The 13411-nt window shown below is 45.7% G+C and overlaps 1 protein-coding gene across 1 annotated transcript in view; it reads left to right on the top strand.

The window, feature by feature from the left end:
- Positions 1 to 13411, top strand: part of RAD54L2 (RAD54 like 2) — a 1748428-nt gene that overhangs the window by 822548 nt on the left and 912469 nt on the right. The window contains exon 9 of the mRNA XM_069644107.1: positions 331 to 527. Within this exon, the coding sequence (XP_069500208.1) occupies positions 331 to 527 (197 nt within the window). The remainder of the gene's footprint in view (positions 1 to 330; positions 528 to 13411) is intronic.

Raw genomic sequence — 13411 nt, 5'->3', positions numbered from 1 at the left:
ATGACTGAAGGAACGGAAACCCTAATTTAGCAGAAAACTAGTAAATTGAATAGTCTATTCTGTTAGTCACAAGTGCTTAGTCCATGGGTGGTGAAGAGAGAACGGGCAGAAGTGGAGTTCTCTGATAAGTGTGAGAATGAATGGTAGAATAATTAATCTAGATCTCTCGGGCTGATTGCAGGTGGGTAGAAGTAAGATGAGATTTGTTTGGTAAGAGCTGAGCTAGATAGAAGATAATTTGGCACAGGTGTGTTGTAAGAGTAGAATGTGGCTTGAACTAAATGATTGGATTGCCTGCCTAACATTTTACCTGTTTCTACTTGTTCACAGGACGACAGTGGCCCGGGCAAAGGTGGTTACAGACTGGTCAGCCAATGGTGGTGTGCTGCTGATGGGCTATGAGATGTATCGTCTCCTTTCGCTTAAGAAATCTTTCACTAGTGGAAGGAAGAAGAAGCCCAAGAAAAACGCAGCACCTGTGATCATCGATTTAGATGAGGAGGACCGGCAGCAGGAGCTTCTGATAGGTACATTGGTAAAGGGAATAGAAAAGCTGACCCCTCAACTTAGTTTCTGTTGGTTCCAGTAGTAAAGGATTGTATGCTGAAGGGTATGACGTGACCATTATGCGAACATGCAGTAGCAAGAAAAGGGCATATTCATTGATTTAACCAAGCTGGAAGAGATTGTTGCATGGTCTGCCATTAGAGGTTTGGCTCAGAAATGTAATATTGTTTGTGGTTCAGTATTTCTGGACATTAGGTTTGGGTGTATGATTGACAGTCTTAACTTTGACATAATCCTACAATAGCCAATACCACCGACACCATTTCATCTTGTTTTTCTCCACCATCTGTGTGGTAGAACATAGGAGACCAGAAAATGCAGTATTAGAGAAAGTGTCTGGGATTTTTGTAAGTTCAACAAACATTCTGTAAGTGGATAGAAAGATACTGAACTTGTCTCGAATATGAGTGAAAGACAAAGACCTGAATGGAGGGGGTGGGGAGGCAGAGAGCAGAGCTGTTAAATACAAGATTTAAGGGAATTACTTTTACCTCTACTCAGGTTTCTCTTTGTTTTCTGACTTTCAGAAATGGAGACACCTCAATTTACACTTTTCCTCCAGGGCTACAGAAAATCCCTTTTGTAGATTTAAGTTGTAGGTATGTGCAACCTTTCTCTCCACAGGATGATGGTGATCCTCTTTGCTGATGTTTTCAGATTCTTTGAGTTCTACATGAACAATAAAGCAAGTGGTGGACTGCTCATACCATGACTTATATTCTGTCCTCCAACATGGAAATCTCCACTTAAAACTGCCATGGTAGACACAGATGGAGAGACTGAACAGTCAGAAATGAGATCCAGGCCTGTTTTCAGCTAAAACTGATGTAGGGGAAAGTGGTCCTCTGAAAAACATTCCTCTGAAAACAACTAGAACTAGGTACTAATATATTCAAACCACTTTAATCATTCGTTATTCTCACTCCAAAAAGGCACTAAAAATTAGGGAAAGTCTTGAGATGCCACATTTACATCGACAAACGCAAGGCACTCTAAGTTCAATGACAAAGTAGACCATAAGTGTCTCAAATTCCACATTGAATACTACTTTAATTCTGCGTCACAAGATCAAAAACAAGTTCTCGAAGCAGATAGCACAAATGTTCCACTTCAAAACAAACTTAGTTGAATTTATGCCGGACCTGGTTGAACACTACAGACGGTGGGGGGGAGGGGGGGTGGGGGGGTCTGTAGCCACGTGGCATCTCCACTAGAGTATCAGTGACGTTGACGGCTGTTGAAGGGGAGAGGGAGATTTAGTTGGGACCCAGCTCTGGGGTGAGGGGGGGCAGTTTGGGGCTTATGGTGGGCGGAGGGGCAGTGTTATCAAAGTTATTAGAGCATTGAATATGGGAGGGGGCTCTTGTTCAAGAGGTTAAAACATGTTTGACCCAGCGTTTCGGGTCCTACTTGTGGGCCGGTTCACGCCCAGTGATGGTAACTGGTTGGGACCTGTTGACACAGAGGGGGAGGGGAAGGGGGGGCTGGGGGAGGGTTTATTGAAGGCTGGGAGAAGGCAAGTTGGGATGCTGGTTTGGGGGAACTGAGGAAGAGCAAAGAGAATCAGGAGGGGGAATCGGCGAGAGGGTGCAGTCGGCGTGGCAAAATGTTCCGTTCCATTTAATCTGACCCAGGGGGAGATTGTTTGGTGTATTAAGTGGTCTGTCTTGCCGGAGAGATTCGATGCGGGGCTATGGGTGACCTGAACAAGGTGGGAAGGGATGACCGTCTTTGTGTGTGCACACTGAATGTGAAAGGGCTCAATTCACCAACCAAAAGGTCCCTGGTAGCCAGGGAGTGCCGTAGACTGGAGACAGATGTCCTTTTTCTCCGGGAAACTAGGTTTTCATGGGGGGAGGAAAGGAGAATCTCATGCAGCCTCTTGCGCTAGACATATTGGGGATCGGGCACATCGCGAAAAGGGGGTATTGGTATTTTGATCCATAAGAGGCAGAAAATAGAATTAGAGAGAACACAGAAGTGTGATCTGGTATGGGCTCTACTATTGTCGGGCCTCATGAACGAGATACAGTTGACTTTTATGGCGCTCTGTGCCCCTAATCAGGGTCAATTGCTTTTTCTCCTATCCATGTTGGCGAGGGTCGTGAAGGAGGGCAATGGGCACTTAGTGGTGGGTGGTGACCTCCATATGTGGGCAAACATACAGCTTGATAGAAGGGCAACTGGACCGACCGGGACGGCCCCCTATGCTGGGAGGGCAGGGCCTACAGGGATGCTTGGACTTGCATGGTCTGTGTGATGTATGGGGCTTCCTCCATCCTAATGATAGGGAATTCACCTTTTACTCTGCACACCATGGGACCTACACTCGTATAGACTACCTATGCGTCACGCGAGAGCTTCTGGGGGGGAGGTGGGGCGACCTGGGAGCAGAGATCCATCCAGTCTCGTGGTCTGACCATGGCCTGGTATCTTTGAACTTGTCCTGGACTGATCTGGACAACCGTAATACAATGTGAGATGTAATGAGTCTCTATGTAGGGATACTGTTTTTCAGGTGGAGTTGGAGGCGGCGATACCAGAGAAGTGGCTACAGGGGGAAGTGGATCAGTCTACCATTTGTGAAAGGCGATATGGAGGGGGTCTCTTGATTAGAGAGGGAGCGTGCAGGAAGAGAGAGGACCTTACTGGAAAACAAGCTGCGGGAAGAGATAAGGGTGTTGGAAAGGCGGGCCCACGAAACGGAGGAGGAAGTCGGGGATTCGATGAAAGTGGTCAGGGGTAAGATGGAGGAACTGAAATTGCTGGAAGAAGGTAGGATAACCCGAAAACTTCAGTTGCTGAAGCAGAAATACTACGAAAAAGGGGACAAGGCAGCTGCCTTGCTGGCAGCGCAATTGCGCAGTCAGCGAGCGACAGATGGATATCTGGAGTACAGGGACGGGAGGGAGTCCTTGAGACATCAGTAAGAGGTGTGGTCGAAACATTTGTGGACTTCTAAAAGGGCCTATTTAAGGGGGAGGGGACAACAGACAGGGCAGAGATAGGAGCCTACCTGGGGGGAATGTCACTACCAACCAGCACTGACCACTGAAGAGGCCAAGGAAATGAATGCCCCATCACAGGCGAAGAGCTCTTACAGGCAATATGCCATATGCAATCAGGAAAGGTGCCAGGGGAAGACTGGTATACAGTGACCTTTATATAAGATGTTTGCCACTGTCTTGACCCCCCACACCTGATTAAACTATTTTAATGTAATCCTAGAAACTGGTAGGGCCTCAAAGACCTCATTTCGGTGATCCACAAAGCCGGCAGAGACACATGGACCTGCGAGTCATATCCGATTGGTCTCCTTAACGTTGATGTGAAAATATTTGCTCTGGTCCTTGCATCGCGCCTCAACCCCACATATGCCTCGACTGGCACTCTCTGTATATGTGGGAGACAAGGCTTGGACAAAATGCTTAAGTCCCTGCATTTGATTGAGGAGGCTCGGCGAGGTGGGGCAACCCCACACTCGTATCTGTCGATGCAGAAAAGGCCTTCAACAGAGTTGATTAGAATTTTCTGAAGGCAACTCTTATTACAGATTTGGGCCCAAGTTTCTGCGTGGTTTCATAGCTCTGTACTCAGACCCATTAGCCTGCGTTTCTGCTAATGGCAACTTCTCTCGTTGGTTTGGGTCGAGGCAGGGTTATCACCTCTCCCTCATCTTGTTCTCTCTCTCTCCCTGGAGCCTCTGGCTCAAGCACTAGGCGATCCTTCCCGAGTGGAAGGCATGTCTGTGGGAGGGGTTGAATTCAAACTGGGCATGTATGCCCATGACATTCTGCTCCATCTCAAGAATCCACTGGCCTCCGTTCCGGTGGTGGAGATAATAGTGGTATGGGGGCCCTTTCGGGCTGTAAGATTAACACAGAGATATCTATTTTGTTCCCATTGGAACAGCTGGGCTTGGAGGATAGACAGAGTTTGACTATTTTGGGGATGAAGGTTGAAGTAGAGCAGCTGCAATACCTAGGTATAAAGTTGATGAGACATAGGCAGGGTTTATGAAACAAATTTTCCGCACCTCATGCAGAAAGTATTTAATGACTTGGAAAATTGGGCCAAATGAACGCTCTCACGGTTGGGGCAGCTAAATGCTATCAAGATGAACTTCCTCCCCAGAATCCTTTTATGTGTTTCAGATGCTCCCTATTCACATCCAAGGTGCCATGTTCAAGGCCCTCCTCCTGAAGTTTCATTGGCGGGGAAGAAACCGAGGGTGGGGTATGAGGCATTGGTGCTCCCGGAGGAAAGGCGTGGAGTAGGTTTCTTGTACATCTACCAGTATTATAAGGCAACTTAACTGAGGGTTCTGGTCCCACACCTGAGACTCGGGTGATTGTCAATGGGTTGGACAATGCCCATATGAGACCGGCGAAAATTGAAGAATGTGTTTGGCTTCCGCGGGATCGCCTCCCAAAGAGGTAAGGGAACATCCCATTTTGGGGTTAGCTGGAATATATGGCAGAAGGGCCCAGAGATGAAGGGCGTCCCGACCTGGCCATCCCCCCCTTAGTCATCTGTGGGCACCAGGAGTGAGGTACCGGATACCGAATCTAGATAGATTTCAGACCTGGTTTGAGGCAGGGTTTACGAGGGTGGGTCAGCTGTGGAGGAATGGTCAATTCATCTCCATAGTGGATTTAGAGAAGGAGCTGGGAATAGGGAAGTTGTCTGTCTTCTCATACCTACAGTTGAAGGGGGTTCTCACATCCATAATATGGAGGGAAATGGTGCAAAGAGACTTAACCCCCCTAGAAAAGGTCTTGGATTCGCAGGTGGAAATGAAAGGACTGATCTCTTCCCTGTATGGTGCTTTGTTGGAAGTTGGTGAGGGGAGTACTGAAAACCACCGGACCAGGTGGCAGAGGGACTTGGGTCTTGAACTTGATGATCCACTATGGCACAGACAATGTATTGGGACATTTAGGGTCTCCATCGCATGCCAATACAAACTCCATGCTATAAAATTGCTGCGCAGATGGCAGTATGACCCGGTCTTCCTTTCCAGGATTTTTTCTGATATGAGTCCCCTTTGCTGGCATGGATGTGGGAGTGGGCTGATTACTGGCACATGTGGTGGGGGATGTGTGGGGGTCCAAATTTACTGGGATGAGGTCCTCGGGTGGATCAGGAAACTGGACGGGATCGAGAATTCTCAGAAATGTCTTAATTCCCTTCTACCTTAGAGACCTCCCAGCCCTTTTGCTGGACTTTAGGACTTTTCATTTTTATCCTAGTGAGACGTTTTTCCCCTCTCGCATGTACGTTTCTGTTTTTCTTTTGGTTTCGGAGTCTGACAAACTCCATAGGCATCATCTTTTTACATTGTGACACACAGCACCCTCAGTGCAGTGTCGCATAGAAATACTTTGCGTTTCTGCTAAGGTTTAAAAACCTTCTCTTGGATAACTGTTTCCAAGAGCAGTAAAGTGAAGTGAAATTGACTTTACTTAATTTGTAACTTTCGAGACCCAGCACACACCATCTTACAATAGGGTGCTGGAGGGGTTACTTTGTATCCCCTTTGTGTATCTTCTCATGTAACATTTTTATGTTACCCTTTCTACAATTAATGGCTGGTGGCAGTGGTTTACTTTTTCCTACCATTGTGTTTTTACTGTGGGCTGCAATTGCAGCTGCATTAAAGCACCCCTGGGTTCCCATTTTGTCAAAATGGCCCCAGTATTCTTTTTCCGCTTTTTCTTGTTGGAAAGGTTCTTTTTGAGATTTACTCTGCGTGGCAAACCAGGTTTGGTCCCTTTATTCGTTTTGTCTTTGGCGGGATTCACCGGTGTAGCCTGCCTCTGCCTCCAGCATGTCTGGCAGGGCAGGAAGCAAGGGAGGTGCCCGAAACTCCTTGTGCGTAGTCTCCTTGGTTACAGGAATGCACCCAAAGGTGATTGGCTGGCTGTCTGTCTTTGGAGGACAGCCGCCACCCTGCTGTGGTTGAAAGCCAGGCTGCAAATAAATGGGAGAGACTGGCATAAAAGGCGAGGTCTTTTGCAAAGAATGCAGAGTCGACCACTGGACGAAGGAATCCAAAGAAGTATTTAGAAGAAAAGTCTGCTGTAACTCCTGGACCATTGGTTTGCCCGGGGAAGCCCTGCTGCAGTGCCAAAGCTCTGAATTCGCCACCACTAGGGAAGCACTGCAATGGACGACTTCTCCCCTAGAGTTGATGGGACCAATCGACCCCAAAACAAACTCAACTGGAAATACTCTCCTTGCTGGCTGTACTTTCATTGCTGCTGTAGGAACCGAGTGCTAGGGTGCAGGAACACCAGAATCAAGTGCATTGTTTTTAAGTTGGACCCGAGGTCCAGGAAGATCCTCTGACCTCCCTTGAAGCAGGATTTACCAGGCCTGAGCCACCTCAACAGGGTGCTGGACCCCAGAAGCAAGACAAGCCCAGAAGATGCCCAAGATCCAAAGTGGTGCTATTCTTGCTGGAGCTGAAACCGCAAAGTGCAGCTGATCAGAAGTTTGCCTATTGCTGCTGCCGACCCTTGAAACATAGTGCAGGAGTCCCCAGACGTCCTCCCTCTTGTCCCCACTACTGAGGCTCAGGAACAACAGGATCTGCAGAGCTGTACAGGAACAGAAACCAGCTGGAACCATTTTGTCTAACCAGAGGTACTGTAAAGTCTAAGAGAGCTTACCTCTTGTTGTGTAGCCTTGCTTGCTCTCAGTTGAGACCTGTCTTGGTTACCTTGCAGAGATGCTAAAGCGTTGCCCCTCACAAGCCTCCCAGCTTGTGGCCCTTCAAGTGTTCTAATTCTCGACAAACATTTCTACAAACATTGTGCAAGACTTTTACCTACCTGCAAATAAGATCTCCAGCTCCCCTTGACATTTTGCAATTAATGTTGGCGGTCCTGGCTCCCTGAGTGACTCTTCTTACCTCTGACTCTGTGCAGGCAAGGGTTAGTTTACTCTGCATTGGAAGGTTTCTAAAAATGCTTACCCGTTTCTGAATAATTTGTTAATCTTTGTTTTATTCCTCTAGTCTATCTTTTGCACCAAACTCTGCATTGCTCTAAATGTACTAGTGATAAATCAAGTTCCACAGTGTGCTAGCTATTTAAATCACCTGAGGGTGTAAGTGTCTGTGTGCCATCCCCAATGGGTATCATCTGATTTAGAGAAACAGAGTGTTTTGAAGTATATTTAAGTGTTAAATGTTTTGCTCCCTTTCTAAAGAATGTTTATATAACTGACTGAAATATATTAATAATGGTTTTATCAAGAAACCTTGAGTATAAGTGTTTATTTGGATACCTGTATTGTGAAACTCTGGGTCACAACATTACTGCTCACATAGACCCCTCTTGAGATAAGCCTGGATGCTCGACCACACAACCAACCTGTGTAGTTCAGACTTATACCAAAGGTTGGGTCCGTATTGCCAGGAGGTCAGGGTTGTTGAAGTGCTCCCAAACGGTACTGCATACAATCTTGCCTAACACTGTTATAACCCTACAACTCATATTGACCCCTCTTGAGATAAGCCTGGCTGCTCAGTCACTCTACCAACTTGTGTAGTACATGTTTATACCAAAGGTTGGGTTAACTATTGCCAGGAGGGCAAGGCTGGTGCAGTCTCCCACAGGGTACTGCATACGATCTTGCCTAACAGGATTTCCAGAGCTAAGTTGCCGTTAATGGTGCTGTTTGGTTTGGAGAACGATGGAGGAGGTTAGTGGGGGAAACTGTCAGCCTACCACATCTACCTCATTGTTTGTTGTTAGCTGGAAGGGCATGCTTAGTGATGCACTGAAAAAGGCTATTGCTCCTGGGTAAGAGTGAATGGATAAGTGTGGATAGGAATATATACGCTATGGAAAGGAGTACAGCTGCGATACATGAGATAGGGGGAAAACTCAAATCGAGTGGGCTGAATTCCGATTTCAGATACATGCCGGGGTGATCAAACATCAGGCAAACGGGGCCCTGGAGGGGGATTGAGGAGGATGTGGAGAGTAAGGGGACGTTAGGGCAGCGTCTGACAAACTCCATAGGCATCTACCTTTTTGTATGGTGACACACTGCACCTTCAGTGCAGTGTCACAGAGGAATCCTTTAGATTTCTCATAAGGTTTAAATACCTTTTCTTGGTTGAACTACAGTTCCCAAGAAGAAGTGAAATTGACTTTCTTTACCTTTTCTCTTTGTGGGTCAAGCACACCCCATTTTAGGTGGATTACTGGGGGGGGGGGGTTACTTAGTAGCCCCTTTTCCTACTTACTTATGTAACATTTTTTGTTAACCTCCCTACTTTAAATGGGTGGTGGCAGTGGCCATTGTGCTTTTCTACAGTAAGCTGAATCCTCAGCTGCAGTATAGCACCCCGGGGTGACCATTGTGTCAAAGTGGCCTTGGCCTTGTTTGTGATTTCTTTCTTGGGTTTTACTCTGCGGGCCAAACCAGGTTTGAGCCTCTTGTTCGTTTTGCCTTTGGCAGGCTTCAGTGCTGAAACCGGCCTCTGGTTTCAGTGTGTCTGCAAGGGCAGGAAGTGAGGGAGGTGCCCGAAACTCCCCTGTCCTTTGTCTCCAGGGAAACCTAAATGCGCCCAGTCCTGATTGGCCGGCTTGCTGTCCTTGCAGGACAGCCCCCCTGCTGTTTGAGTGACATTTAGGCTGTATCCTAGTAGATCATTGAACTGCCCGGTGAAGCCCTGCTGCTGTGCTGAAACTCCTCTTTCTGATCGACAAGAGAATCTCTGGAACGGACGACTTCTTCCCTTGGGTTAGTTGCACCAACTAACCCCATGACGAACTTTCCTGTAGGTCCTTCCCTGACTGGCTGTACTTTTTTGCTGCTACAGGAACCGAGTGCCAGGGGTCGAGAAATCCCTAGTCCAGTGCAACGTCTGTAAGCCGGCCAAAAGCTCCAGGAAACGCTCCAGGAAACTCCTCAGGACTCCCCAGAAGCAGGACGACCAGCACTCGAGTTAACTTACCAGAGTGCAGGACTCAAGGAGTGAAGGAAGCCCAACCGGTGTCCACGATCCATGGTGGTGCTGTTTACCAAGTGCTGAAACCGCAAACTGACGCTGATTTGAAAAGAGCCGTAGCTGCCGCCGACCATCGAATTGCTGCCACAGGAACCCCAGATGTCCTCCGGCTCGTCCACATGACTGAGGTCCAGGAACACAGGATCTGCATCGCTGCAACCAGGCAGGAGCCAGCTGGACCCTCTTCTTCTAATCAAAGGTACTGTTCTGATTTTGGGGTACTTACTTCATTGTTTGTAGCTTGCTCTTCTCAGTTGAGACTTGCAGTAGCTGCTTTTCTAGAGTTGATCTCAGCTCTACCCTTCACAAGTGTAACAGCTTGTGACCCTACAGTGATTTTTCTTCAACAAACTCTCTAACTTTGTGCAAGACTTTTACTATCTAAGAAGTGCCTCAGCTTCATAGACTTTTCTCAAATTGACTTTGGCTCTCCTGGCTCACTGCAGACTCTTTTATTTCATTGACTTTGATTCTTACTGTCACTCATCGGTGATGCATTGGTTTAAAACTAATATTGCTGGGAAAGGTTTTTACCTAGACTTCATTGGAAGATTTAAAGTGCTCACATGCTCTGAGAACCCGTTTAACCTTTTTCCTTTACCCTTTCCTTTCTGCCAAACTCAAAACCTACCAAAGTGTACAAGTGATATATAAATGCCATTACTGTCCTAGTTAGTGAAGTCACCTCAGGGTGTAGGAAGTGTCTTTCAAGCATCTCTAGAGATTATCTACTTGCTTTGAATTGATTCTGGAAAAGTATTTTGAAGTGTATTTTTATTCTTGCACATTGCCCTTTTTAAAGAAGGCTTATTTAAAAATAACCAATAAATACATTTATCTAAAAATCTTGGGTTTAAGTGTTACTTGGATACTTGTATTGGTGAATTTCAATGCTACAGCTCCATAGCTCACATTTACCCCTTGTGAGAAGTCTGGCTGCTCAGTCACAATACTAACATGTGTAGTACAGACCTATGGTGGGTTATCGAATACCAAGAGCATAAGGGCTGTGTATTCTCCCCCAGGGTTACTACATCAATTCTTGCCCAACAGGCACGGTGTCAACCGGTGTGCAAGAGGGAAGACTGTTTTTGGTAAAGGAGATTGGAGGAGAACTAGGTCTTCATATGCTAATATTTCCGGTTTGCCCAGGGTCAGAGGGCAGAGTTAACAGGTTGTGCGAGTGGGATCACATCCATTGGGGGGTGATACGGGAGGCCATTTCCAAATGTTCTGCTTATGTTTTTGCATTTGGCCGCACTATGCTTTCTTTTTGGTCTTAAAAGTCAGTAAACTTGACATTTTTGTTTTTAAAAAAGTTGAATTTATGAAGCACTAGCATTTGTTGAGGGTTTGACTTGCAGGGCCAGTAGATTTACATGGTAATGTGAGGTGAGATAGGCACTTCAGAGGCAGTGAAGGGGGCTCCATCTTTGTTACACAATCGACAAACATAGTACAAAGATAATACAAAGAGCAATAGCTCAGTGTCCTGTAAGGTCACTTTTCAAACAAAATATTATTTTCAAATCAACAAACAGCAAGAAAGGATTAGTGTTGGGGTGGTTTGTCCACAGTCCTGGTGGGGAGTTAAAGCCAGGTATTCCAAGCTTAAACAGGGTTAGATAGACACAACTCTCGATCGCTAGCTATGGTAGAGAAGTCAGGCTCCACTTAAGGATGGAAGAAAGGTGGGTGGATAGCGGCTCTGGAACATGTTCCGTTCGAAAAAATGCCATGGAGCACTGTGAATTATTTCCCACGTTGAGGCAAAGTATGGGTCACTAAACGAGCAGGCATGCCCATGTGTATTGCACTTTCAGTAGACTCCTCACCCAAGATTATTTCAAAATGAGGATACAAACTGCGTTTCAAGCAGATTTGTAAGTGCATTGGCCAAGAAAACCTATGTAATTGCCCCTTACATAACTAGATCAGCCTGAACTAGCAAGCATTACTATCAGGCAGAGTTAGTAATAAGAGTTCACAAGCAAAGTTACAAATTCTGCCTAACATGTATTGGACGGTTATATAGAACACTCTGTATTGGCCAGGAAGGGACCACAAAGTAGACCCTTGGGGGTGGTGGGGGGTATCTCCTGACTGCAATTAGAGTGGACTTCGGGCCGATTTTTAAAAAGGTCTCTTAAATTTCCAACTGGTGTCTGGTAATATTGGTACAGCGTAATTATGTTCTTTTTTCAGGATGCTGTAATATTTTGGTTGTGAATGTTTACTGGAGACTCCTGCCCGGTTTGAAGGAATCTCTAGTTATGTTAGGGTGTATTTTGGAAGATGCAGAGGAGATATATCCCGACCTCATGATGATGATGATGGTGATGGGTGATTTTAATGTTGAAATCCCAAGGCAAGAGTGTGATGCAGTGGTTGGAGAGTTGATCCACATGGGAACAACTATGAAAAGAGTACAAGGGAAACTCTGGGGAAACTTCCTTAGTAATTGGGGCATGTATAACGCTAGAGATTTGCTAAATAACACCATTGATCACACCACATGGTTTCCGGGGGAAACATCAGGTTTTCCTCTCAAAACCATTGATGGATCTTGTAACTGACTACAGGTTAACAAAAACAATATGTAGTGATCATAAGGTACTGAGGTTGGATCTTGGAGGAGAATGGGGAATAGTCAAATATGGCTTCTGTTCCACTGCACTTCGGACTAACACAGCCAAGACAAGAATTGTCTGGCATCCGGATAATCTGTGCAGAACAAACGCAGTATTTCTTTCGAACTTTAATACAATCAATCTTGGGAAAAAGTGTACTCTTTATACCACTGATATCTTCTGTCATTATGCACAACTTACAATAAATCATACAGCAATTCCATTGGAGATAAAGCGAAGTAATACAAACCATGTTCATACTTATGATGTGATAGAAACTACAAGAGCTGTAGATCTGGGGAAATGCGGCACGTTAGTAAAATCTATTACTTAGTGAGAAAGTAATGCAAAAAAAAGTAAACCAAATGGAAGAACAAAATCAAGATGCATCGTGCAGTATTATATCAGAAGGATGGTGAAAACATGCTAGCCACCTTCAGGGATAATACTTCAAGATCGTTTTGGGCACTAGTGAACAAGGGGGCTCCATCGAATTCTCTGGAACAGTCTGCGGCTGTCTCAGAGCAACAATGGGAGGGGCATTTTGGAACTCTATATGCCCCTGTAAGGATCAAGGCTCCTCTCCAAATGAATATAATACATACAATGTGGTACTTCGACATAAAGCAGGATGACATCAAAGCATTGATACAGAAGGCGTCTCCATCGAGGGCCGCTGGTCCGAATGGCCTGGCTAATGTTATTTTTAGGGAAAACTGAGATCTTTGGTCTAAAATACTCTTTATATTGTTTTACTGATATATTAAGGACCGGGAACATTCCTGTATCTTGGCATATTTCTTATATACTCCCTATCTATAAGAAAGGTGATCGGTCATGCCCTAAAAACTATACCCCGATAGCATTATTAGATGCGGACTCCAAGATACTCTCTGGTCTTGTTTTGAAACGCATCCAAACATGGGCGGAGACTAAACATCTTATCTAGATTCTAATTTGGATTTGGAAAGAATGTTGGAACAGATGTCGGAGGACTATTAATGAATATCATGCCGGATAAAGCATGGAGGGTACATGGTGCCCCGATATATGTTGCATCGATTGATTTAACAATGGCATTTGATATGGTGGACAGAAGCCTGCTTTGGAAAAAAACTAAGTGGACTTGGCATGCCATTGACATTGTTATCGATATTGATTCATCTGCATGAAGGGTCGAAACTGC

The sequence above is a fragment of the Ambystoma mexicanum genome, chromosome 2p, assembly GCF_040938575.1.
Source record: "Ambystoma mexicanum isolate Mex_15411 chromosome 2p, UKY_AmexF1_1, whole genome shotgun sequence".
NCBI classification, from domain to species: domain Eukaryota; kingdom Metazoa; phylum Chordata; class Amphibia; order Caudata; family Ambystomatidae; genus Ambystoma; species Ambystoma mexicanum.
Note: the sequence above shows the minus strand (reverse complement) of the source record. Positions and strands in the feature narration are given on the sequence as shown.